The 27,202-nt window shown below is 34.0% G+C and overlaps 1 protein-coding gene across 1 annotated transcript in view; it reads left to right on the forward strand.

Annotated features, from left to right (window-relative positions):
• LOC147069571 (tetratricopeptide repeat protein 28) overlaps positions 1–27,202 on the forward strand; it is a 135,767-nt gene that overhangs the window by 51,535 nt on the left and 57,030 nt on the right. The window contains 4 exon segments of the mRNA XM_085950487.1: positions 12,225–12,394; positions 13,472–13,575; positions 14,659–14,861; positions 15,654–15,751. Of these exon segments, the coding sequence (XP_085806613.1) occupies positions 12,225–12,394; positions 13,472–13,575; positions 14,659–14,861; positions 15,654–15,751 (575 nt within the window).

Here is a 27,202-nt window from a genome sequence, read left to right on the forward strand (position 1 = left end):
ATTTTACAACAATCACACACCTCGCTTTATTCCGATGTTGTCAGTTGGCGGCGTCCAGTCGGCGGCGTCCAACTGGTGGCGTTCAATTGGCGGCGCCGAATCGTTGTAACCCATATAAAGATATTACAAAAATACAACATAATCGTGTACAGTACGATAGGTAGTTATGGTATAACAAATAAATTTAAATTATATGACATTAAAAAATCAATATGATTATAAGGTGTTTCATTGTTTCTGTGAACCAAAAATAATAATCACCATCAATGCTTGCTTATTATTGGAATTTTGTTGGCAAGCCAAAGAGAAAAAAACCTTAGTATAAGGGGCATACATTTTGCTATTTTACAATAACTACGCGATGGAAAATAGTATACTTCTTTTCCAACACTTTCAAGATTTAACAAAATTATTTAAAAACTAGAATTGAGAAAAGAGTTCCATTCTCAAAATGAGATGCCTTATTAGCAACCTCTGCGTATTAAGAATTTCAATATCGAACGATAATACTAATTTCATACAAAATACATAGCAAGTCACCGAAAATGTCTACGTCTACCTAATATCGTCTTATCTTCTTATTTCCCGTAAGTATACATGACAAGTGTGTGCTTTTTCCCTTATCCCCACAGCCTACATCTTTCCAAAAGTCACCCTTCGCCCACTTATATTAAGCATGATCTACTATCCAATATCAACACAGGAAGTTGTCTACCATACTATTACTCTCCCATTGACATTATTTAACTTTAAAAAAAACGTATTATATTTGGCTGAGTATAAAACTGAGGCATCAAAAATTATATTTATTATATTAACACTTATGTGAAATGAAATATTCAAGTTCCCATTCATTGAGAAAATTATCAATTCTTTTGACTACTCATTGCAGTAATCACCTACTGCCCAAAGAGTCTACTGCGTGACAGTAAAACTAAACTACGGTTCAATTAAAGCGCGGGTTTTCACTCATTCATTTTCTCTCACTCCTGCGGCAGTGATGCAATACGAATCGAATGATAAAACAAGGTCACGCAGGCTTCCTCATATTTAATTTTAAAACGACTATCCAATCAGATGGTTAAGTAAATAGTAATAGGAATGGTTAATGCTTCTATTTCAAAATCACATTACATAACATCTCGACGTACATGTATTTTCCATTTTCACGACTCATTTCCTATACATATGCCTACTATTATTGACAAAAACCATCCCGAAAAATATAATATTTTAAAATGTAGCATTCTTTATTGAATACCTGTAGGTACATAATTTTTATTCACATATCAAAAACATTATTTAAAAAAAATAGAATGTTTAATATGTTTCTGTTGTGTTACGAAAAATTATTATACATACATTAATTGTTTAGCGAGGGTGTAACACGGTGTAATTATTGAGTGTGTAGAAATATGATATCAACTTAAATACGTGTTAAAAATATGTTATTTTCAATAGTTCCATATCATACATAATATGCATTAAAGTTTGTCACGTAAATGAAATCAATATTGGTAGGTACCTCAGGCAAGGGTTAAATTTTTGGCGTTTTATGGCCTGAACGTCATAAGCGTAGTCGTAAACCGAGGTTTCCTTCTATGTATGACTATGAGAAAGTACAATTTTCGAGTAAGTATGGAGAAATATGGGATAAATTGTTATTTTCAATATTTACGCCTGTACCGTAATATTCAATAAAGTTTATCACGTAGACTAAACGCGCATTCAATATTGGTAATATTTGATGATACTCAGGGGGATTAGTATTTCTTGCGTTTTGTAGCCTGGTCAGGGAATATAATACTAATGGGATGTCCGTTGTTTTTTGAGTGAGCCTGTCACTAGGTGTAATTTTCGAGTACGGAGAAATAAGAGATAAACATAAATACGAGTTAAAAAATATGATATTTTAATCATGTAGACGTAGACGAAACGCGCATTCAATATTGGTAATGTTTGAGGATACTCAGCGGGTTTTGTCTTTCTTGCGTTTTGTGACCTGATCAGGGAATATAATACTAATGGGATGTCCGTTGTTTTTTGAGTGAGCCTGTCACTAGGTGTAATTTTCGAGTACGGAGAAATAAGAGATAAACATAAATACGAGTTAAAAAATATGATATTTTAATCATGTAGACGTAGACGAAACGCGCATTCAATATTGGTAATGTTTGAGGATACTCAGCGGGTTTTGTCTTTCTTGCGTTTTGTGACCTGATCAGGGAATATAATATTAATGTGAAGTCAGTTGCCTTTTGAGTAAGGCTGTAACTAGGTGTAATTCTCGAGTGCGGAGAAATAAGTGGTAAACATAAACACATGTTAATGAATGTTATGTCATAATATGCATTAAAATTTGTCACGTAAATGAAATGTTCATTCAAAATTTGGAATATTTGAGGATATTCAGGCCGGCTTTGTATTTTTTCGTTTAATGGCGTGTACGTCATCGTAAACTGAAATTACCTTCAAAGCCTTGATGACTGGCTTTCTCATTTAAATTTTATTAATCTGTTCCGTGATTTTACCAAATGCCTGAAAGTGTTATAAGTCCGTCCCTACATACTACAAGCTACAAGTATTATTCATCTGAAATTTTAACTCATTTCGAATACGTTTAAAAAATCACGAAAACACCATCAAAAAAATAACACTATCTCCGTTTCCAATCAAATAAATTCTACGCCTCAGTGCAGTGTTGAGGTATAAACAAAAATTTGCCTTTTTGTAAATTTAAGTTTCTCCAACTGGCAATGACAAGAACCCCTTTTACAGCGAAAACATAAATAAAGTTAAATTGTAATTCTAAAGTTTTGTACTATTCCATTTCAGTTGTTCTTTGCAATTCTGGTTTCGGCTTTCGGCATCTTAAGGCACTATTAGCACTCACCAATGGTAAATACACACTCACTTGACTGATGTGCTTACTGAATGTATTAATAGTGGGCAGCTAATTTAATGTATCTACTACGAATTTTTTACAAACATTTAAATTATTCCAAATTTATTTTTATAGGTTTTAATTTTTTTAGCTTCTTTTTTTGTATTAGTTTATTACGTAAATAAGAAGACTTTACCGTTTACTGTGTCAGTGGGCATTTTGACTATTAGTGAGTCCGCATAATGTGTGACGATGCCGAAAGACGAAACCTGGGTCGTAAATAATAACTCAAATGAAATACCTACTCAAAACTTTAATTTAATTTAATTTTTCATTTTTCTCAAAAGTTTCCAAAAAAAAGAAACTCACCCACAAAAACAACTCACTTGCAAAAATTCATCAATTGTATGTAAAGTGGTTAGGTAGCCACGGTGGAATGGTGACGTGAGGTGCGGTTAAATAAGCACGCGCCTAGATCCAATCGTGGTAAATCTCATTAATTTGGTAAAAAAAAATCAAATTGCAGGATATCTCTAGTATTAGATAAACATAAATTTTGGCACCAATACTAATTGAGAAATTTCACCACAGTAAAATTATTTATTATTATTTTGGTAAACATCAAGTTTAATGCTAAATACATTTTATAAATTACTAGCTGAAGTACCCGGCTTCGCACAGGGTCGCTTCGTGGCTATATTTATCTTAGATATTTAAAAAATAATAAGAGGTAATTTTTTTTTTAATATTAAGATATCTGTGTTATACAATATGGCAATATGAAAATAATTCTAATAGGAGTATAGGTCAAACAAAAGACCACTAAATTAAAATCGAATCCAAAGTATGCAAACCAAGGCCTGAACAAAAACGATGCATGAGTGCGAGTGAGAAAGGATTCGGCACCCTTATAATTTCTGCGACACGCGCTAGAGTAAGATAAAAGGTCTACATATGTTTTCGTTAGTTTCCAAAAGTATCGCCAACAAATCGTGGAGAATCGCTTCACGTAGCATCGTAGCTCGTGTTGCTAAATTGCTATTTTTTGTGTTAGACATAAAGTCAATGGTAAATATTTTTTGTTAATTAAGTAGGAAAGATGGTTCTGTGTGTTGTATTAAAATATGGTAGCCGTACTGATAAGCAAGAATATGGTATTACGTTTCATAGGTAAGTTGATACATGTTCATGATAATTTATTTGTGTATTATAATATTATATTATCAGTGACCTAGTGTTTCTTTAAAATAACTTAAATTATGGATATCTTTACCTAATGGTTGCATTTTGACCGCTTAAAAATACTATATAACGTAAAAAAATAGAAAATTATATTTTAATTCTGAGCGTCTAGTGCGAGCACTTTGGGCGAGCACTACCGAAATGGTCTATGGTCTCGAACATTTGTAGACAAATGCGTTCGCTTGCTCACAAACCAAACGCATGGCACGCAGCTTCATTTAGCAATGCAACGGGTGGTGTCTAGATGTGTCTATAGTCTATGATGCAAACGTTATTAATATGTAGTAAAAAAAAAATCAAAATTGCATGGAACAAACAAACAATAAACGTTGTATTTTATATAATACTAATTTAGAAACCTTCGCAGGTGTACGCACAACAACTCACAAAAGTTTCATCGCAATCGGTTGAATGTTATAGGAACGCATACGAATAGAAGAAGTAGATGATTTTCTAATCCAGAAATCTTCGTGGGCATGCGCACGACAACTCACCAAAGTTTCATTGCGAATAGAAGAAGAAAGAGATGGTTATTCTAATTCAGAAACCTTTGCAGGTTTTGGCACAATTATTGACGAAAGTTTTATTGCAATCGGATGAATGGAAGAATATAAAATAAAAGAAGAAGATGGTTGTATTAATTCAGAAACCTTTGCGGGTGTTACCACAACAACTGACGAAGGTTTCATCGCAATCGGATGATTAGTGTAGGAACCATACGAATAAAAGAAGATATAATGAAGAAGAAGAAGAAGAAGATGGTTGTACTAATACAGAAACCTTTGCAGGTGTTGGCACAACCACTAACGAAAGTTTCATCGCAATCGAAAGAATGGTATAGCGAACATACAAATAAAAGAAGATAGAATGATGAAGAAGAAGAAGAAGAAGGAGATGGTTGTACTTATTCAAAAACCTTTGCGGGTGTTACCACGACAACTGACGAAGGTTTCATCGCAATCGGATGAATGGTATAGGAACCGTACGAATAATGTATAAAGTATAAAGAATAATGTATAAAGTATAGGAACCATAAGATATAATGAAGAAGAAGAAGAAGATGGTTGTACTTATTCAGAAACCTTTGCGGATGTTACCACAACAACTGACGAAGGTTTCATCGCAATCGGATGAATGGTATAGGAACCATAAGATATAATGAAGAAGAAGAAGAAGATGGTTGTACTAATTCAGAAACCTTTGCAGGTGTTGGCACAACCACTAACGAAAGTTTCATCGCAATCGGATGAATGGTATAGGGACCATACAAATAAAAGAAGATATAATGATGAAGAAGAAGAATATAGTTGTAGGTACTTATTGAGAAACCTTTGCGGGCGTTACCACAACAACTGACGAAGGTTTCATCGCAATCGGATGAATGGTACAGGAACCATACGAATAAAAGAAGATATAATGAAGAAGAAGTAGAAGAAGATGGTTTTTCTAATTTAGAAGCCTTTGCGGGTGTGTGTACAATAACTGACGAAAGTTTCGTTGCAATCGGATGAATGGTATAGGAACCATACGAATAAAAGAAAATAGAATGATGAAGAAGAAGAAGATGATGATTTTTCTAATTCAGAAACCTTTGCGGGTGTACATACAACCACTTACCAAAATTTCATCGTAATCCGATGAATGGTATAGGAACGCATACGGGACAGACAGAAAGACAGACAGACAAACAGGCATACAGACAGACAGACAGACAGACATTCATTTTTATATATAAGATATTGCCTATACTCTTCACGAGAGTGCAATCAATAAGTTAACAAAGTTTTATCGCAATCGGATGAACGGTATGGCAGTGCATTCAATACGAACAAACAAACAAACAAACAAACACACAAACAAATATTATTTTTATATATTAGATTGAATCCTCATTCCTATTAATTAATTAATCCCAATAATATATCGTTTTAGAGATGTTAGTGCATTATTATAAAAGAAATAACAATTATTGCAGACGGGAGCCCCAGTTTGAGAGTAGTTGCACTGTAAATTAATACGAACCTCCCGAGTTTGTGGGCAGTTTACCCTTTGACCCGCGCCTCACGGTTTTCACCTTTTTTTCATCTTACCTCTTCACCGTGGTGTTTTGTTTTGTATTTATAATATACAAACGTATTTATTTCTCGTTTTTTGTATTTCGAGTGTTTAGTATCAAGCATCACGTCATGAACTTTTTAAAATTAAATATATTATTCTTGGTACCAAGAATAACCCTCATTACAATGCAGGTAGATATCGGCTTTAAATACCTACAAACAGTGTTTATTTTTATAACATGGACATTTGGCGTTAGGACACAGGAGGATTGGCGAAAAAAATAACACATGCTGACATGCATATAATATAATATGACCCAGTGGCGAAGGGTGGAGGTACGGAGGTAGGCTATAAAGATCTGCCATAAATAGTGCACAGTACACTTTGTCGGTCGTACGTATTTGTTTTCATTGAAATAAGACCACAGTTTACAGAGGATGTTGGTTAGTTTATAAAATTTAATTAAACCCTGCGAAAACCATCGACGTCACGTTACAGTAAGCTGCCGCTACGTGGAAGAAAGTGTGTAATGTCGTTTTTCTTGATGTTTAAAATGTTATCAGAGTCTCATTCCGTAGCACATTTTGAACCTTTAAAAGAACCTTGACAGTTAGAAAGATCTGCCGAAATCACCAGAACATGAATGAGGTCACCTCACGCGTACCGCACTGCATCGACACCCGGATGACTTAATGAACGTTTTTTATCATTTCTACATGCCTACACATTTTCGACTCATGTCAAAATCGGGTGTTTTCGAAATGTTTTTTTTGTTTTTAGCGGTTAGCACTATGTATTTTCTATAAGAATGGTGTCTATTATCTATGGTCTGCAGCTTGGGTTCTGTTCAAAATATTATCTACGGATGTAATATCGCAAGTAATTTTAACGTACGCACACGTAGAAACTGTTAAGATTAATTTTAATTAGCATGAATAATGAATAATAATTCAAAATACGAATACATTAGAGTTAGCACTCTCCGTGATTGAATTTATATAGATGGTGATAGTTCAAAAAATTCTGCAAAATGACGAAACCATAAACCAAATTTGTCACCGTGACAGCATGACAGTACGCGACGTGTATCTCTATTTATAATCACAACTATAGAGTTCAAATTATTTGAGTAGGTACTCATCAACAAGGACAATTTTGAATGTGTCTAAAGTTCGTAACGTCAGGGTAAGTGCCCGACTAATGGATTTTAAGAGTGTAGAGTACTGTAGAGTGTAGCTGTAGACTTGTAGAGTAATGGAAGAAAAATCATAGTGGGTTTTGTAATGTCTTATAACATAATAAGCTACATTTAAAAACGCCTCGTTTCTCATAGATAGGTGCGCGTTTAAAAATTAGTTCTTGGCATGATACGGTCTCTGAGGAATTTGGTCTCGTTCATCAAACTGATGTCTAGTGAACGCGCTCGGTATGTAATTAGCCAGATGTACAACATCGCTTTACTGTACGTTATCTATTCGATGTTAACTGTAAAGCTCCGTCCAGATCGATGCAATAATAACCGTGAACTTGCCGCTTCAAGTAGGCATGCATTACAATATTTCTGAAATAAATCGTGATTACTTATTTTTTAGGAAGCGAACAAACAACTTTTTTATTTTATGAAATTATGCAGAAAAAAATCTACACGAATTTTATTTATTAAAAAAACTGCAAATAAAGCGAGATATTTATCTATTTTAATCCACTTACTTTGCGCTCTATATCTACAGAGGATTTGCGTTCAAATCCTGCTGGATCCTGTTTCATTCTGGTCCGATCACAACTAGAGTACTGTAGATCGGTATGAATGGAATACTCACTACACTATACATAATTTGAAAACATCTCATGCATATACACACTAGAAAAAAACGTTTTTGTAGAAAAAATACGACACCCGACAGGACATGAACCTGTATATGCTGGATTTTTTCTAGTGTGTATATACATGAGATATTTTCAAATTATATATATTTAGAATATAGAATGTTACATTCTGTAATCTTGTGTCTTATTCGTTGAATAAAAGAAATAGTTCATTAAAATTGTTAGCATGTCTAAGTACATTACAAAGTAAATTAAATTATGGAGTAATCCGCGACGTCGGTTAGTAATTAAGGAATTAATTATTGATACCTACTTTAATTTAATATACTAAAACCGATAACCAACCTTATAACGAATGTTCATGTAACAACTACTAGTTAAAATCGTCGTAATTATCTAAGGCGCCCATAGTTTAATTGGTAAAACATACTGGCGCCAATCCAGCAGATACAGGTTCAAGTCCCGTCGGGTGTCGTATTTTTTTCTACAAAATCGATTTTTCTAGTGTGTATATGCATGCGATGTTTTTAAATTATGTATATTCAGTATATAGAATGCTACATTCTGAAATCTTGTGTCTTATTCGTTGAATAAAAGAAATAGTTTATTAAAACTCACTAATTTGCCCATGTCAATAGGTTGGAACGAGTTCAAAAACATTTTATTAATAATCTCTTTTTTACTAAATACCTTCATATTATTAACTTGCTTAATTATTTTTCAGAAATGGAACATTATAAATCCAATCTTTACTATTTCTAATCGTATTATCTTTAAAGTGCCTGTACACATGCATGGATTTACTGGCACCAATTCAAGTATCGCGATAATAACTGTTTACACTGACTGTCATCTCATTCTTCAAACGTAAGCAAGAGATGTTGTTGTCACTTTACGGTGCTAATTGACTTGAATTGATGCAATAGAAATCGATTATTACGAAACTAAAATAGGTTTATTTTTCCCCTGTTTTCCCAATTTTCGCCAGCATGCAAAACATCGGACTTTACCGCACAAAATGAAAAGAAAATATTGTTCCCCGTAATATATTATGTAGTTCGGAATTGGACTGACTAATCGCTTCTTTAAATTTTCGCACAGTTTACTACACATGAATAAAGAAACCTTCATATTTAAGTTAAAAATAACGACATTTCCTTTTTATATTCACGTGATTCCAAAATATTATAAAAAATGTTGACAAGGAATATCTGTTTGAAGAAGGCCCGATGCGCTCCGGTCTCACTTCAGCACTCATATTATATATTATATCAGTGGCGAAGGGTGGAGGTAAGCTGTTAAGCTTTGACATAAATAGTACACATTACACTTTGTTAGTCATACGTATTTGTTTTTATTGAACTAAGACTAAAATTTACATATGGTGTTGGTTAGTTTTTAAAAATCAATTAAACCTTGCATAACCAAACTATAATAGTTTTGGTATATTTTGGGCGATACGACAAAATTGTGCATACTTTTCCATTCATATTTATTTGTTTTCGTTGAATTAGAAATACAAATTACCTCCACGTGTTGTTTTATTTTTATTTCATTAAGCCCTGCCTAAACTAAACTATAATAGATAGAAAATATTATTCTGTCTACAAAATATCAAACAGGTATTATATATGATTTAATGGCATAATTTTAGATATTTTATAGATAACGAGTATTTTTGGACTATTACTGTTGTTTGGTTTCGCAGGGTTTCATTGAATACTTAAAACTAACCAATACCATCTGTAAATTGTAATCTTAGAGCGGCATGCACAATCGATTTCGATCCTATAGACAATCCTGAGTATAGAGTTAAGGAATCCTTAACCATAGACTACTTTTGTTATAAACACGCCCCCTTCTGTATTACCATTTACCACTGACAGCTGCTATCAAAATAAATTCGCATGTCTGTAAAACAGTCCATACACTCAAATTCATTTAACAATGTATATCAATATGGGGATATTGATAGTGTTAATTCGTTTGGCATGTACTTGCAGAATATTATTTTACTTTTATACGCCAGCCCGCAGAATTACAAGGTGCCAGATGATAGAATGACACTTGACGCTAGTGTTACCATGTTAAAAAAATATCTTGCGGTGCCTGTGGAATCACGTATAATGACTTATAACGGTAACACAAGAGAACTATAATTAAATATTAATATGTATTTATAGTTATTGCATTTATAAAATGCAGTTGTCATATTTTTGTCATCGTTTAACAATTATAAAATAATTTACCTAAACTATAGGAAAGAGAATTTTTAAATATGGTATTATTTTCAAGAGAAATGATCTTAACTAAGGACAATGTTTCTGCATAGTGTTTTCTGCTAAGGAAATTTTAGTTATGACAAATGTTTCTGCTTTCCGCTTTTAGTTCAATAAAACCAAATACGAGTGACTTACAAACTCTAATGTGCACTATTTAGGCCAAATTTTAACAGCTTACCTCCCCTCCACCCTTCACTTCTGATATATAATATATTATTGTATACTAGGTATGTATACGTTTTCCGCATTTTACGCGGACGAAGTCGCGTGGCATCGCTAGTTTAAAGTAAAAAATAAAGTAGGTATAAGTGCTTTGTGAATTTGGATCCAGGCTTTGAATAACTCTCGTGTTCAAAAATGTTTGAAAGAATAATGATAATTGTGTTACAAGGAAAAAAAGCTAAAAAATGTTTAACTGTCCATCACGACAATGTTAATGACCAAAGGTGAGATGAAATCATAATTGAACTCGGAGTGTTGTGGTGGTCAAGTTGCGTCAGACGTATGGGCGGCGATTCCGTGCAGCAGGGACATAAATTTCACCAGAATTGGGCGTGGTCAATTAATTACCAGCGGCAAAGTTCAATGCCATACCTGGACCCTGGAGATTGTACTCGCTGATCATGCGTATGCGTTCATCATCAGCAATAGTCTCTGTCTATTTACTATTAAATCAACTCATTTCCCACCTTTCAATATTATAAACTATTTATACATTTGATCGCTTCATTATCCACTTCACTTCAACTTTTATTGCTGGTTTTAACACCGAGTTAGTTTTGCGTATGCTTTAGTTGGAAAGCGTGTTACGCACCGTGCCAACTGTGTACACTTGTATATCAGATAGTTTTCAATTCTTCACTGGAAGCAGTGTTGTAATCCTTCATAATGCGGGTTTTAACACAAAGATATAAAAAATATAGTAAACCGAACATTTTTTGTTTGAATCCTTCTAACTTACATGTAGTTTCTTTGCCTTATTTGGCGTAAAATTATAGTATAATTTAATATTATACATTTTTTTCCGGAATCATTCGGCTGGTAACACTGGCGTGAGATTACATGTAAGTTGTACGTATGCAGTTCATCGTGGGACACTTATTCGTTTGCCGCAGTACGTGAAACATGAGTTCGTATAACATTTTATCAAATGACGTGTAGTTCTTCGTTGAACATTTCACCGTGGAATACATTTGTTGTAGCATACGTACAAATATACTCCACGGTGAAAAATGTTCAACAAAGAACTCGTCATTTGATTAAATGTGACACGAACTCATGTTTCACGTACTGCGGCGCACAAATAAGTGTTCTGCGGTGAACTGTTTACGTACAAATTTCCGGATACGAGTATTTTCATCACGAAAAACGTAAATTTCGAAATCAGTTTAAGGCTGGCAATTTGCAGGCTACGCGTGCACTGCGACGTGTTCACCTAGCGAACGAAATATGCCCGAATGTAGACAGTGTAGCCATAACCACAGTATTATCGCAAATAAACAATAATAGAAAACACATAATTTTGAAATACATTGGAAACATTCATACCTAGAAAAAATGTTGGACCGAATCGGAATCGAAGTCACATCTTGTACTTCCGGGTGAGTACTCTCACCTAACATAATAACTGCGTACCCTTTCATTAATTTTTAAAAATCACATTTAAATAACATGCTAATTGCATCTAATGGCCATTTAACGGGGACACGGCAGCCGTGTCGTCCGCGTCGAACCCTATCGATTTCTTATAATTAAATTTAAACAGAGGTACTCACTTCAAACTCTTATCAATCAGGTAAATGATCTACCTACCTTCAATAGTACCTACCTTCGGTACATTTATAAAATGTATGCACACTACTGTACAACAATTTGTACAAGTGCCAAGTACTGCATTCAATGATTTAATTGTATCGTTTGTTTTATTTCAGGTGGAACCAGAAGGCACGTCCGAGCTTCCAGCGGCTTCGAGGGCGCTCTTCGTGGAGAAGGTGCGCCTGTCGAATGCTGCTTGCCAGGCTGGAGACTATGCCACGGCCGTTGCTCTATACTCCGATGCTCTGACCCTGGACCCTGCTAATCATATTCTTTATAGCAATAGGTGAATATTTCTTTATTACCTAGAGTAATATTTTTTTCTTATTCTCTTTTATTATCTGGGTGTGGTGGTAGTTGTAGTCAAAATATGTGCTAGCTTTTCATCGATTCCGCGTTTGAATCCCGGTGAGATCACAAAACATAAATGTGATTTTGTCAAGCTTAGCAGCGAAACTGGGATGCTTCCACCAAAGACAGGCATACATATTTGTTTTTCCCCAATGTACAGTGGCGATCGCAGATAATCAAATTGACTCCTGACCAGAACAACAGTCAGTTTTTGACTGGCCATAGTGGATTCGCTGCCAAGCTCTTTGAGCTTGGACTTGTCACCCGACGAAGATGTCAATGTAGTGGATAAGTACAGGATGCAAGTCATATCCTCTGGGAATATCCGAGTTGAAAACATGCTCAAATCGGTCCAACCAGCTGCTGGGATCATCGAGCCGTCCGACCTGGTCGCCACAAAAGCCAACTTTATATTTTTTTTTAAATGCGCCATCTTATTACAGACGTGAAGATCTCTTCACATAGTTTTTGTATTTCTGCATTGTTTAGCGTTGTTTTTGTATTATATTTATAATTGAATTCATTTTCTTTTATGTTAGTTTTTCGCGCATTTCTCCACCATGAATGGCACTTTTAATTAACTTAAGTCAACTCAGTCAAAACTCACTTGAGAGCGGGGTGATCTCAGTCTTGGGTATCTGCTCCTGAAACATTACCAGGGGGAAAAAATCTGCTAATGCTTCACACCAAACGTAGGATCTCGTGATACGCTCGATTAAGGCTGAATGTAGTGCGGGGCGATTTGGTTTAGAGGGGTCTATGTTAGTATAATCAAGATTAGATGTTTCTGTAATTCTTTCACTATATACTGTAATAGTTTTCCTCGCAACCTAGTGTAGTGTCAAAAAATTAAATAAACGTAAATATCCATTTTTGTCTAACCTATTTTTGAATATTTTCATGTTACGCCATCTTGCGAACTCAACTTACTAACGTAAAATTTTGTAAAGCAGAAATATTGATAATTGTTTTAAAATATACTAATATAAAAATAAACATTTTTTTCTTATAGATCTGCTGCAAGACTAAAACAAGGACAGTTTTCTGCTGCACTACAAGATGCTATACGCGCAAGAGAACTGTGCCCCACTTGGCCCAAAGCTTATTATCGACAAGGTAAAAATATACATCTAACTAATTACTTATTTCATGTACCTATTAATTATAAACTATGACCCTTAAGTACTTGTTGTGTTGGTATTCATTAATATAAATAAATCAGATTATTTTGGTTGGAAATGATTCCATTGGGAATATTATGCTGTTTTTAAATTTCGAATATTAGCAACAGACAACTTTTCATTCGATATGGGGGAAATAGATCGCTTAAATTTATTATTTTGATGGTATCCATAGTCACTAAACAAATATGAGTTGATTCATAGAGTATTTGGGTCAAATATGATGAGAAAAGCCTTATGAAGGTTGTTTAGCGATTTTTGTATACCCCATAATGCATATTATATCCCTCTTACAATATTAGCATATATCATAAACTGTACGACAATTATTTAAAAATATAGAGAGTGTCTAGCTAAAGACGATGAATAAATTCATCTTATACAGATACTAGCCTAAATATATGAAAGTAACATTACAAAATGTGACTAAAAAACTTAGGTTAATGATTAAATTACCTCTGAAAATTTAGTTGTGTTTAAAATTCACTCTAGTACTCTGAGATGTATTTAGCAGGGCTACACTAAACGCAAAACGCTTTGTTTTATGTTACAAACCTACAAAAGTTTTAATACAATTCATTAATTTAACTGTTATTTAGATTAAAAATCACATTACAATCGTAATATTACGTATGCAGTCAACAGAAATCAAAATCGAAAACAGAATATAGGTAATTGACTATTATTTCTATTCAATGAATAATTCACAAGATTTAAGAATGTAACATTCTTTTATTGAACATACATACATAATTTGAAAACACAGGGAGCGATTCCCGAGAGACGCAGGTTCGAATCCTGCTGGGTCTCATATTTTTTTCAAGAAGATTTTTTCTATTGGTTCTATATTTTTCAGATGTGTGTTTAAAGAGAATTTATTTGCCTTACTAAAATCATTCTATAAATATTATTTAATATCATAGTGACATATTATGATCCCTTTTGGATACAATAATTTAGATAATAAATGTTAAAAAATAATTTGTAATAATGTGTTTCTATTATTTTATATTTTTAGGGGTCGCTCTGCAATGCCTTGGACGCCACGGAGAAGCCCTGGCGGCTTTTAGCTCAGGGCTGGCACAAAATGCGGGATCACGCCAGCTCTTGGCAGCTCTCGTCGAAGCCTCCCTGAAGTCTCCGCTGAGGCCAGCCTTGCATCCGACTTTCATGCAACTGCAGGCCATGAAATTGGATCAGAGTCCCTTCGTGTTGATATCGGTAAGTTTATGTCCCGAAACTATTATATGATTAAATAAACACATTTAATCCAATATTTTACAGTGACAACCCTACACCAAATGCCGCCCTTAAGGGGACTTAAAGTTAAACTAGGTATGACTCTCTAATGAAGCTATATCATCGTCTGCTTCATGAAAAACCACAACTGCTCTTTAAAGTTGTCATATTTTGTATTCATTCCATCATTCGCCGCTCTTTATAATGTATCACTCCTAAACAATGCATAACCTGTCTACTCCCACGGGACGTCACTGATTTTAGAAATTGACATTTATTGTCGAACAAGAATTTCTTGTCTACGTGTTAAAACTGTGATCTAACAAGCCTTTCCTATGCAGTTAGTCGTACTTCCGTTTCAAATGAGGAACGTCCCTAAATTTATCAAATCATTTTACGCTTTCATGGTATACAGATCTATCAATTTACGTAATTTGATGCTTTTTATAATAAAAATATACTGATATAAAACGACAAGAGGTGATATTAAAATTACTATTTGTAAACTTTTGGTTATTGCGAAGAAGAAAAGGAGTCGCACCTAAAAAGAGAGCCGATACATTATTTAAACACGCGTAGCCGTCACGACTGGTACGTCACTGAGAAGTGCGAATATGCGACTACAGCGACTTCCGGTTATCGACGAGGTAATGTTGTCGGACAGTAGGTATATTATGTCCTCGTCAAAAAGTGAGAAAAGATTAAGTAAATCGCCTTAATTCAGGATATGTTCTATGTACAAATAATTACCATAATGTCATTATTCTTCGACAGGTCGTCGGGCAAGAGTTGCTGGGAGCAGGCCACTACCACGCCGCTGTGACGGTCCTCGAAGCGGCCTTAAGAATCGGTTCCTGTTCCCTCAAGTTAAGGTAAGATCACAATCGATGTTAAGCTGGTCATGATGACTGCAAGTATGCTGTAGTCCTGCCGTCTTAATTGGCCCTCTGGTGAATTGATTATGCAGTTATTCGTATATATTTTCTCGGTATTACTGGACCATCGGTCACTGTTTATCTGAATCACTATAATACGTACATTTGGTATGATTACTCTTTATTTATCAAAACGGACTTAATACTATTACGTTATAAGAGTCGTTTAAATACTTTTAAATTATTGATCTATGGCGATATTACAAATTGAATTAATAGGCATTTCCATGTAGGTATCAAGTTATAGTTAACTTTGTAGATCAATGAACGCGACAATAATCTTTGTATATATGTTCTCACTTAGTTAGTTAATAGCCTAATTATTACATAATTATAAGTTGATAAAATAATAATCAGTACGTCATGATTGATAAAAAGAAAATTATTCGATTGTAAGTTTTCGACCGAAGCACATCGCTCTGTGCTGTGATTCGCATTATTGTAACCAGTGGCGGCTCGACGACTTTCTAGGTGGTGGGGTTTAGTCATTAATTATCAAATATATGTACAAGTGTGTACCTACCTACTAACCTACATTCTGAAATTATTATAGGTACATTATGTACGAAGCTACTTATAATAATATGATTTTATCAATGAGAAAATGAGTAATTTTTCGGAATAAATAATATGATTATCTGAGTCGTTACTTAATCACATCTAAAAATCGTGCTTAAAAATATAAACTTAATTAATAATAATAATTATTATAGATTTACCATCATTAGTTTTGAACAACAGCATACAATGAGCGTTTTTACTCACCTATGGGGTCATTCTATTCGGTCCCTAGTATGCGTATAATAACGCTGATGCATTCACATACTTTGTAGAAAGAGATTTGTACCGCAGCAACGGGATGGGACTGAGTGACCCCGATCAGCGAAACATAGACGCCATAGTTTTCTTAGTTTGTACATAGGTGTCACCGTGAAATATGGTGTATTTAATTTAATAAGTTATTTTAATACCACGTAATCATTATTATGTTATTACATAATTTACAATTATTGCTTTATTTATTTGTATAATAATAATAATAAATATCTCTCTAAAATTGCGACGGGTTTAGATAGACGAAATAAATTAAATAATTTATTTAATCATTTAATTAAGTAGGTATATTATGACAATGATAAAAATATCGGACGTTTTTTACGCATTCTCCACGTGATAACCATGTGGGGATGGTCCCTATGAACCCTTAAGGTAGAGCCGCCCCTGATTGTAACATTTGTACACATGTACTTACGCAATTTAAATAAACTCACACCCTTCATAATCACGACAACGACTTCTCATCTCTCCTCGTCACAACACCATTGGCCCTCACATCGACGACCCCTACAGATCAAAACCTAATAAATTAATCAATTGATTTTATTGATCGCAAAGAATTGTTTTGACCGTTATGTTAATTGATTTATGTACTACGTTAATGGATGTCAAAAAAGTGCAGAAAAATAATCAAAACAGTTTTTTTCGGTTAAATAGCCTTGTATTATGATGTAAATCTACATAAAATTTAATGTTTCAACCCACCCTACTTGCTGTTTCAACTTACCTCGGTACTAGGGGGGTTAAAAGAGTTGTAACGCTTCTCCTAAAATGGGTTTTTTCACTAATAAATAATTAATTGCTACCATACTGCAATGCAAAGTAAAGGGTGCAATATGCTATCCAAAAAGTTCATTTTCATTGTATTAGTGGTGAAACTGAGCAAGTAATGACCAAAAATGTAAGAAATGTGTCAACACACTTCGGTCTCTCCTACACATTGTTTAATAATAATCGCGACTGATGAGCGCAAATTTTGCAACATCGGGGAATTTTGCGTCTCAAAAGCGTACGTGATTGTCAGACGCAGCGATTGACAGTCTGTGTTTTTTGATATTCTATTTTAATAAGTAATGTTTTGAAATATTATATTTTATATATTTTCATAATTCTATTTTGTTTGTCTTCTTACATAAAAAAATTAATTTTTTTGAAATTCGTCTGTTTTTACACTGATAGGATTTTTACAAGTTTTTTTAAAATTTCCCGATATCTCGAGAATTCTTTTCTGGAAATCCGGAATCTCGAGAATTCAAAATTTCATCATTTCGGAAAATCCCGAATCTCGAGATTGAGATTTTCTCAGGAAATACCCAACTCTAATTACAGCAATTTTATAATAATAAGTTTAAATGGAAAAATAAGGCAAATTAGGCAGAATTTTATTTAATTTTTGTCCAAGTCTTGACTGTTTTACTTTGCATTATTAATTTTTTTAGATTTATTTTCTTGAGGTCCAAGCACAAAAGCTCAAAGTACATTTACAGGGGACGATAGCTTTTTCTTTTTTTTAATTATGTTGTGCTTTTTTGGCTTATATATTATTAATCTTTAAAAAACATTTTCCTTATGCGTTTACGTCTCACATCGAAAGATGAACCATGCCAATATTATTTATATTCAGCATGGAAAAAAACGGTTACATCTATGACAGGATAAGTCGTTCAACAATGTAGAAAATAATACATTCTTCTTTCTATGTCGGTTACCGAGCGACGACATCTTCTCGGCAACGATATTACATCATGGAATCCTATCCTTATACGGTGACCACAGTTCACATCTTTGATACAACGGACACAATGCTCGAGTAGTATTACAAAGTTAAATCCAACTTAATTCAATCCGATTAAGATACGATAATATACAAACAATTAATATGCATAGCTTTTCGGCACTGGGTCAACTGGGCGTCAGGACAAGTGGACGTCACAATGTCGAATGAAATAACGTTTATTAATGAAATAAATAGACGTTCGTTACTATTTGATACAGAATTGCGGTATTGTTTGTTGCGTGCACTTGACGATGCACTTTTGATGAATGAAGTTGATGAATGATAAAATCCGGTATCACGGCTTGTCAGGCATTCAGAAGTATCGCTTGGATGACGGTCACACTATATCAAGCTGACCCGGCCGTGGTTCACGAATAACTTCTGAAGCAGTCTATATAATCGAATCAATCAGTTGACAACGGCTTAGCTTTAACAAGCCAAGGCGCGTCCGCTGTCTTGAGGTGACTGCATGTAACTACAATCACGGTCGATTGATGACCCATAATTGCTGGTGACTTGCGACAATATCTGGGGATTTGAGGTAGGTGGGAAAAAGCGAACATAATTGTCCCAACCATATTATAGTTCTTTTGATGTTACTCGCTATAGGTATATAATCTATATATAAACTACATTTAATCAATTTGTGAAAAATATTTTATATTTTGTTCATTTAGACGGTTGTTTTTTATCGTAATAGGTTCTTGGGTTTCCACCACGTGTAGAGTATACGCTTTATAACTTTTCACTCCGACTCTAGGATGAAAATGATGTAATATATTCTAAAAATACTTACATATATTATATATTTATTTATTACTACATAATATAATAATACAAGTGAATATCATTTTGATCTAATTTTCTGCGAGGCAAAGAGGCGTATCAGTGTAATGAAGCATGCAAAAAAAGTGCATAGTTATAAAACGTATACTCTACTCCCTCCTTCTTTCCTCAACTTTTCGGGCTCGTTGCAGAAACCCAAGAATTTATTACGATATTATTCCTAGTCAATAATTAATTCTTCTGATGTTTTTCATCGTTGTGCAGAAGGTGAAATAGTATCGTCTGATGTGATATGGTCACATATGCATTACATACTGGTTTGTCTGTTTCTGCTTCGATAAGCAACGCAAGGAGTCCATTAGAGTGACAAACCAGATTATTGCATTAATCGAAACTCTCGGAGATTAGATCTATGTGAGTGGACTCGAACCTTTATAATAATATTAAATTATATAACATATTCCTAATCATTATTACATGCCTAGAAACACACCGAAACTCAGCAAGTAATCAGGATACTATTATAATCTGTATGAAACCAGAGCAAGTACATTTTTTTTCTTAATTTTCATAAGATTGAACCGTCTTTTTGCCGGATCTTTCTATTGTAAATTATTTTTTTATTTATGTCGTAAATAATTATGGTATTACAGTTGTTTTGAATCATTTTACTATTTATAAACATTATTTTTAGTGTGTAATATAGTAACATAAGAAAGAATATATTATTAGGTACAACTAATCAAAAAGGTGAGAAAAAAAAATGCTTGTACATATAAGAAATTCTTCTTTTCTTTCGACCATGTCCAATCCTAATAGGATCATAATATGGGCCTCCACAGGGTGGAGGTTTGTGTTAACAGATTTTATTTTACGAGAAATGGATGTCAGCCACTTTCTCAACCTATGTGGTCCATACTCTGACTCATACACAAATTGAAAAACAATATATGTACTTGCCAGATCCAGGATTCGAACCTAGGACCCACGACGGTATAGGCCGATGAGTATTTCAAGTTATAGACATTTATATTTTTATAAAAATCGATGATATTTAAAATAAATATAAAAAATATTAAAACGATGAATTAGTCAATAATCTAAATGGTGAAAAATTGAAAGCTTAATAAACTAAATTTTAATAATAAATATGACCATAATAATATAATGTAATAATAACGTTAGACGTGACATAAATATGTAACAAAATCACATTTTTTTACAATTGTAAGTTTATCTTTGACTTTGTAATGTTTTCAGACACATATTTATTAATTAATACACTTGAAATTGTAAATTATCAAATAAAGATCTCAAATTGCAAGCTTGTATTTTTCCGCTAGGTGCCTCTGCTGGTATAAGGAACCCCATTAAGACGATACATCAGTGAAAGGGCAAATAATTTTCAACTATAGGCGCGACGAAATTTTGAACTCGTTGGCGGCTGGCATTCGGAGAGCGAACGTCGAGATGTGAATACGTCAATTTGTTTCGTGATTGCGACGGGGGTATTAATTCTTAAATCGTGTAAAGATGACTAAAAACGTTACCCATTTACTTGAAAAAGAAAACATGTCAATGAATATAATATTATTGTTACTAATATAACAATAAACAGAGCATTAAATGGACGCATGTTGGATTTATATGACAAATTATATTTCGTTCGGCATGCGTCATTTGCACCCGCAATCCGCGCATCGCCTAGCCACGATCTTTTTACACCATGCCTCAACTGAGGTATAGCCTTAGACGTTAGTTCAAATATTAACAGATTATTAGTAACAGCGATTATATGATTATTATAGCGGTTGATATAGATAAACAATGTAAGCTTAATGTTTTAAAAAATGTTCACAATTTCTGCAAGCGGGGACGACATGAGTGATAGGTTGCAAGAGATTTCAAGATGTTGCGACTGGTTGCAGAGTTGCAACGCATTATGCGTTTGGTCGCGATGTGTTGTTGGTACAAGTAGTGCCCACTGTGTGCGCGGTTCGGTTCCGCAAGCACCGCCCTGCCAGCTGCGGAAATCATTATCAGAAGTTAATTAGTCAATTTGATAACACACGTTTAATTGATGTAACATTTCGCAAAATGGCCGCCGATTCAAAATGGATGCCGTGAGATCATGTTATTAATTGTAGCTGTCATTGAGATGTGAGGAAATTATGCATACGTTTTTTTTAATCATTAATCCGTAATTATTAAAAACTCAATATTTGTGAATGTACTTATGTATATTAAATTTTATAACACATCGAATTAATAAAAATTATGTTTTATAATGTAGTCTCTGATACGATTAAAACACATGCACGGAAATAACACAAAGATATTTTTATGGATTGATAATTTTAAAGCTATATCATCATCAGTCGATCCACTGCTGTATGGCCTAGCTCTTTCCACTCTTCTCGATCCCTAGTTCTTTACTGCCACGTACATCTACCGAACTTTATGAGCTCGTTTATCCAATGAGTTTTAGTGTGTCCCTGTGGGCGTTTAGTGCCCCTTGGGTACTTCTGTATGATGGCATTTATCCAGCAGTCATGTCCAGCTCATTGCCATGTTATCTGCTTTGTGACCTCTATCACACCGCGTACTCTTGTCAGCTTCCTTATCCATCTGTTTATTTTTTGATATTCACGCGTTATGCTCAACATATACCTTTCCAAGTCAGGTTGCTATATAAAGCTATATACAAAGTTATCTTATTTTATGGTGTTAACTGTCAATATATGGTGAAACTGCATTGTACCTACAATAATTAAAGAAAACGCATGTTTATAGTACTAATTCTATTTTTTTATTGAAAATTAATTTGGATCGGTTTTGTCCGCTTTAGAAGGACATTATTTGTCTGATGACATTATTTGTCTGATGTGCTCATGATGGCCGAGCGCCTAACGCGTCGGCTTATTGTGTCGTGGGTCTCACGTTCGAATCATGGTTCTGACAAATAATACACAAATATTGTTTTTTCAATCTATGTTTAGAATCAGAGTATGGGCTATATATGTTGAGTAAGTGGCTATCATTGATTTCTCGTAAAAACAAAAATCTGTTAATACAAACCTCCACTCCGTAGAGGCACATATGATCTTATTAGGAAAATACTATAAGTACATATTATATCTTGTTATATTTAGTCGCATTTACTAGTGTCAATGGTCTTTTGAGTCTCAGGAAACTGGAATTATTATAATATATGTGGACCCTTCAACACGTCCATATGTCATATATTAGAATCTTCATGCGTTTCCACTGCTAGAGTCATCATCAGATAAGCGCGGAGGAAATCCAATATCCGTGGGGTAATTGATTATAAATGACGTATGATCAATATCAAGTATTTCCATAATTCGCTTGGTAACTGTTGTTTTGAACGCCATAATAAGTTATTATCAGGCGTTGGTAATACACTGTTAGATGAAAACCTTGCAGGATTGGAAAAAAAAGTTTTCTGCTTTTTAACCATGTGAGCTGAACGAAAATTTTGCCAAAAACTGTTTAATTAAATAATGTATTTATTAATTAAGACGATGCTGTAGCCCGTGGCGCAAGAGCATTCGAGATTGGTACGAGTGCAACTCCACCGAACTGTTAGTTTTATAAAGAATAAAAATATAATAACAACGTAATAGTAAAAATATATTATAATATAAAATAATACATAGTACAAGAAAGTATTTATTCTGTGTTGGCTAAATAAATCATATGTTAAGAATTTATAAGACAACGTTTATCTGAACTCGCTCTCACGTAAGTAGAATGTACTCACCCAATCGGCATTACCAAGTTTTTTCGCAACCTTGGGAGAATAAACATCTGGTACTCTGTTTCCGTTTATGTATTGGGTGAACGGCTAAGAACTATCCGTAGAAAAAAAGTTTTTTAGTAGGTAAAATATTCACCTGTATATGAGCAAAAATTGCAATTTACATTAATTTTAATTTCAATTCTGTTCATTTATATTATTACAACGTTTTTCTTAGCTCGTATTCGTGGTTCTTTTTCCGGTACAAATCTTGCAATCGATTTTTAACTAACTTCACGACTAGCTAGACATTTGAAACTTTTAGAATATATCAGAACACGATGCCAATACATTTTTAAATACTTTTAGCCATAATTCATGTTCAGTTAATTCTGTTTTGTATGAAAAGTTATTTCGAGACCATTATTGGTTGCTAAGGGTCTGGGGTCCTAGCAACTAAATTATTAATATATACGTGCGTTACTATGGAAATCAAAATGAAATGTCATTATGACATTTCAGTATTCTATGATCGTTTAAGCTAGTCAAGTCAAGTTTATATGATTCAACAGAAAATTTAAAACGTTGTATAGATAAAGTTCTTTTTATCTTGTAATTATTTTTAAATAATTTTACCTGTAAAATATAGATTGATAATTTCGTTAAAACGTCACAAAACGATTACCTATTTAAAATCTCAGTTTTATTCTTTATTTAAATTTAAAAAGCATTTATTATTCTTGAAAATATAAATGAATATAACTTGAAATCCTCTTCATTAATAGATTCTAGCTTTATGAACGCACTAAAGCTCCATTCGATATACTCATACTCTATTATACTCTATATTATTCGATATACTATGGAAATCAATATAAATGTCAAAATGACATTTCAGTATTATTTCTATCAAGTACAAATTTTTTTAATCGTTTAAGCTAGTTAAGTCAAGTATATATGATTCAACAGAAAATTTAAAAACGATGTATATAAAAAGTTCTTTTTATCTTGTAATAATTTATATTTACTTATCTACGTGTGTTACAAATTATTAGTTATTGACAACATTCATAACAACATCATCAGCCGGGGTCGATCCACTCCTGGACGAAGGCCTCCCCTAGCTCTCTCCACCTTTCTAGGTTCCTAGTTATTTGCTGCCAAGTACATCCACCGAACTTTATGATCTCGTCTATCCAGTGGGTTTTAGGGCGTCCCTATGGACATTTAGTACCCCTTCAGTACCATTTAGTTGTCCAGCATAACATTAATATAACTATGTATCTAAAATATATAATAGGTATATAGAAGAAAGTCTCCCGGGTAAGGTGTACAGTAGTTAGTAGTCCGGCGACATACCTTGGTAAAAAACATTGAATTGTAGCTACATTTTTTACACAAAACCTTAAACTAAAAAGGCCGACTGATTATGAATAGAGTAGAGATAAGATATCGACCGACAAAATGGAGGAAAAATTGATTTGATTAATTATCAGTTTAGACGCGATTTACAAGGTGTTTTCTTTGCCGTGTCGGGTCGTCAATAGCTATAATGTGTCGCTCCAGAAGTTGGCGAAGGTAACACTATTTTACTCAGCTTGTCGTCGAAATTGCAGCTTACTTGGCAAGCCTTGCATGAAAAAAGGTGCTCCATGCTTTGCAGGTTTGGTCATCGAAGAAACCCCACTTCACCACGTTGTCTCGAGTGCGCCCTACCATGGTTCTCAGTCTGTTTAGGGCTTTCCATGTAACCCGAAACTGGCTCCGGGTGGGAGATGCTCTGCTGGCTTTGCCCAATCTTCGAGACCCTCAGAGGCTAGGTTTGCCTCTCATGTGGATAGTCCATTTCATATTTTAGCCTTTTTACATGGTGGAGAATACAAATTAACTACAACTACAATAAAATTAATACAATCAATATTTTGCATTTGGAAGCCCATGAGATACTAATATTGCGGTTAAAAATATTATTTTTGTTGTCATTCGATTTTATTTTATAAAAAAAACATTTCCAATGCGTTTATATAACTGTCAATTCCGGCGGCAAAGCTCGGAAAATTACCAGGAGTTCGTTTATTCGCTAATTGATTTTTTAATAACAGATAAATAAATACATGTCATTTTAAGATTAAAGTACTTTCGACAAACGACTTCATCTACTTCATGGACATCCGTAGTTGATTAATTATTATTCATGAATATATTCGATGTGTCAATCATCTAAATTATTGGCAACCAAATATTGATTCGATAAATCAAAATTTTCTAACTGAAATGTCAAGGTTTGTCAGATTTTATCTGTAATGTAGACATTCCCACGCCTCTTCATGTCTTTATATCAAGGTTTTGTACCTACTCATCAGTTTTTAATTTCAAGGCATCTGTTTTTAAATTTAGAATGTATCTCAAAACTCTTGTTTTTTTTTTAATTTTTATATGGCTTTAGAATGTCCACTATAATTATATTATACTTTTTCTTTATCTACACCCACTCATTATTTAAATAAAGTATACGGACACCACGCAACATCTACAAGAATACCTGTCCTTCAACGGTCTTCCCAAGTAATGCCAATTCCCATAGCTCTACCGTATATATTTATCAACGCATGACAAAACAGAACAGTGACAAAACAGAACAGTGACAAAACAGAACAACGATAAAATATAATAATATAACTATGACCTTTCGGGGAAAATATTAATTTAGTATTGGTCCTATCTCTATTATGTTGATAGATTTTTCAGATAGATTTTCAATATGCCATAATAAATCAAATTATATACCTAATTCCTAATCACTAGAAAGCCTCAAATAAACAGGACTTTGCCGACAAGCTTAGGATATTTCATCTTAATCAATATAATATGTTCAAAATGATTGGGTGACTAGTTACAACGAAATAATGACCTAACCTAACCTAAATAGATTCCACAAAAATTAATATTTAATTTTTCCCCTGGCTGTTCTGTTTTGTCACTGTTCTGTACTTTTTATACCTAATAGAGGGTAAATAAATCAGATTACTAATGAATAATCGGCATATAATTAATTACAGCTCTATTTTCAAAAAAAAAAAAAAATCGAAACAAAAGCTCTTGATCCAATCAAAGGTTTTTACCATTATTTAAAACATTTGTCATTGCTATGGGTAGACGTTCGTAACAACCAATTAATACTTGCAAAGAGGAATAATAATTGTCAACGAGGGTCGCTAATCAAGATCTAGGCATTTCGATCTTACTTTTAAAGACCTCCCGTTCGGAGCGAGCATTTTACTTTCTAGTAAACTCGCTTTTGCATACAGTTGGCATGGTTAATTCACGAGAATTGAGCTATCGAACAAAATTTGATTTATCATTTATGGCACTACAACCCTTGGCGGGACGGGCTCCTTCAAAAACTTCCTCCATCCTGGACGATCCAGCGCCGACACTCTCCAGTTGCATTGACCGAACATTCTTAAATAATCTTCCATCGGGGTTGCATACATAGCCCGCCTTGGCGGTATATCCTCCGGTATTCTATACACGTGGCTGATCTAACGCAGTCTCTGCATTTTCATATGCCACGTGATCTTTTCGCCCCTATAAAGCCTGCACAGCTCTTCATTAGTTATACCTTAACCTCCAAATCGCGTGCCGTAGGCGCGAAACAAATTCAGGTGCATGTCGCCCAATGTCACGCCGTCGCGGCAACAAATTTAATCTATGGTTTCGTCATTTTGCAGAATATTTTGAACGATCACGATCTCTGCAAATTCACTGCAGAATAACACTGATGAAGAGTGCCAACTATAATGTATTATTAATTTTAATTATTATTTATTATTCATGCTAATTTCAATTATTTTTAACAGTTTCTACGTGTTCGTAATTTTGACATGACAGACGAAAAGTGTAGGCATGTAGAAGATGATAAAAATGTTCATTGAGTCATGCAGGTGTCGATGCAGCGCAGTTCAACGTGAGGTGACCTCGTTGACGATGTTAGTTCAAAGGTTCAAAATATGCTACGGGATGGGAGCATCAGTCTGATAACATTTTTAACACCGAGAAAAACGACATTACACACTTTTTCCCCTAGCGGCAGCTTACTGTCGCGTCACGTGATAGTCCGCGACATGCACCTCAATTTGGTTCGCGCTTTAATTATTCCAAGTATGCATATATCCACAAAACCAATGAATAAATGCAATGACACACTTGCTGCCTGGTACTGTTCCAT

Source organism: Rhyacophila brunnea, unplaced genomic scaffold (genome assembly GCF_057557595.1).
Source record: "Rhyacophila brunnea isolate RB1 unplaced genomic scaffold, BYU_Rbru_1.0 scaffold_23, whole genome shotgun sequence".
Classification (NCBI taxonomy): Eukaryota; Metazoa; Arthropoda; class Insecta; order Trichoptera; family Rhyacophilidae; genus Rhyacophila; species Rhyacophila brunnea.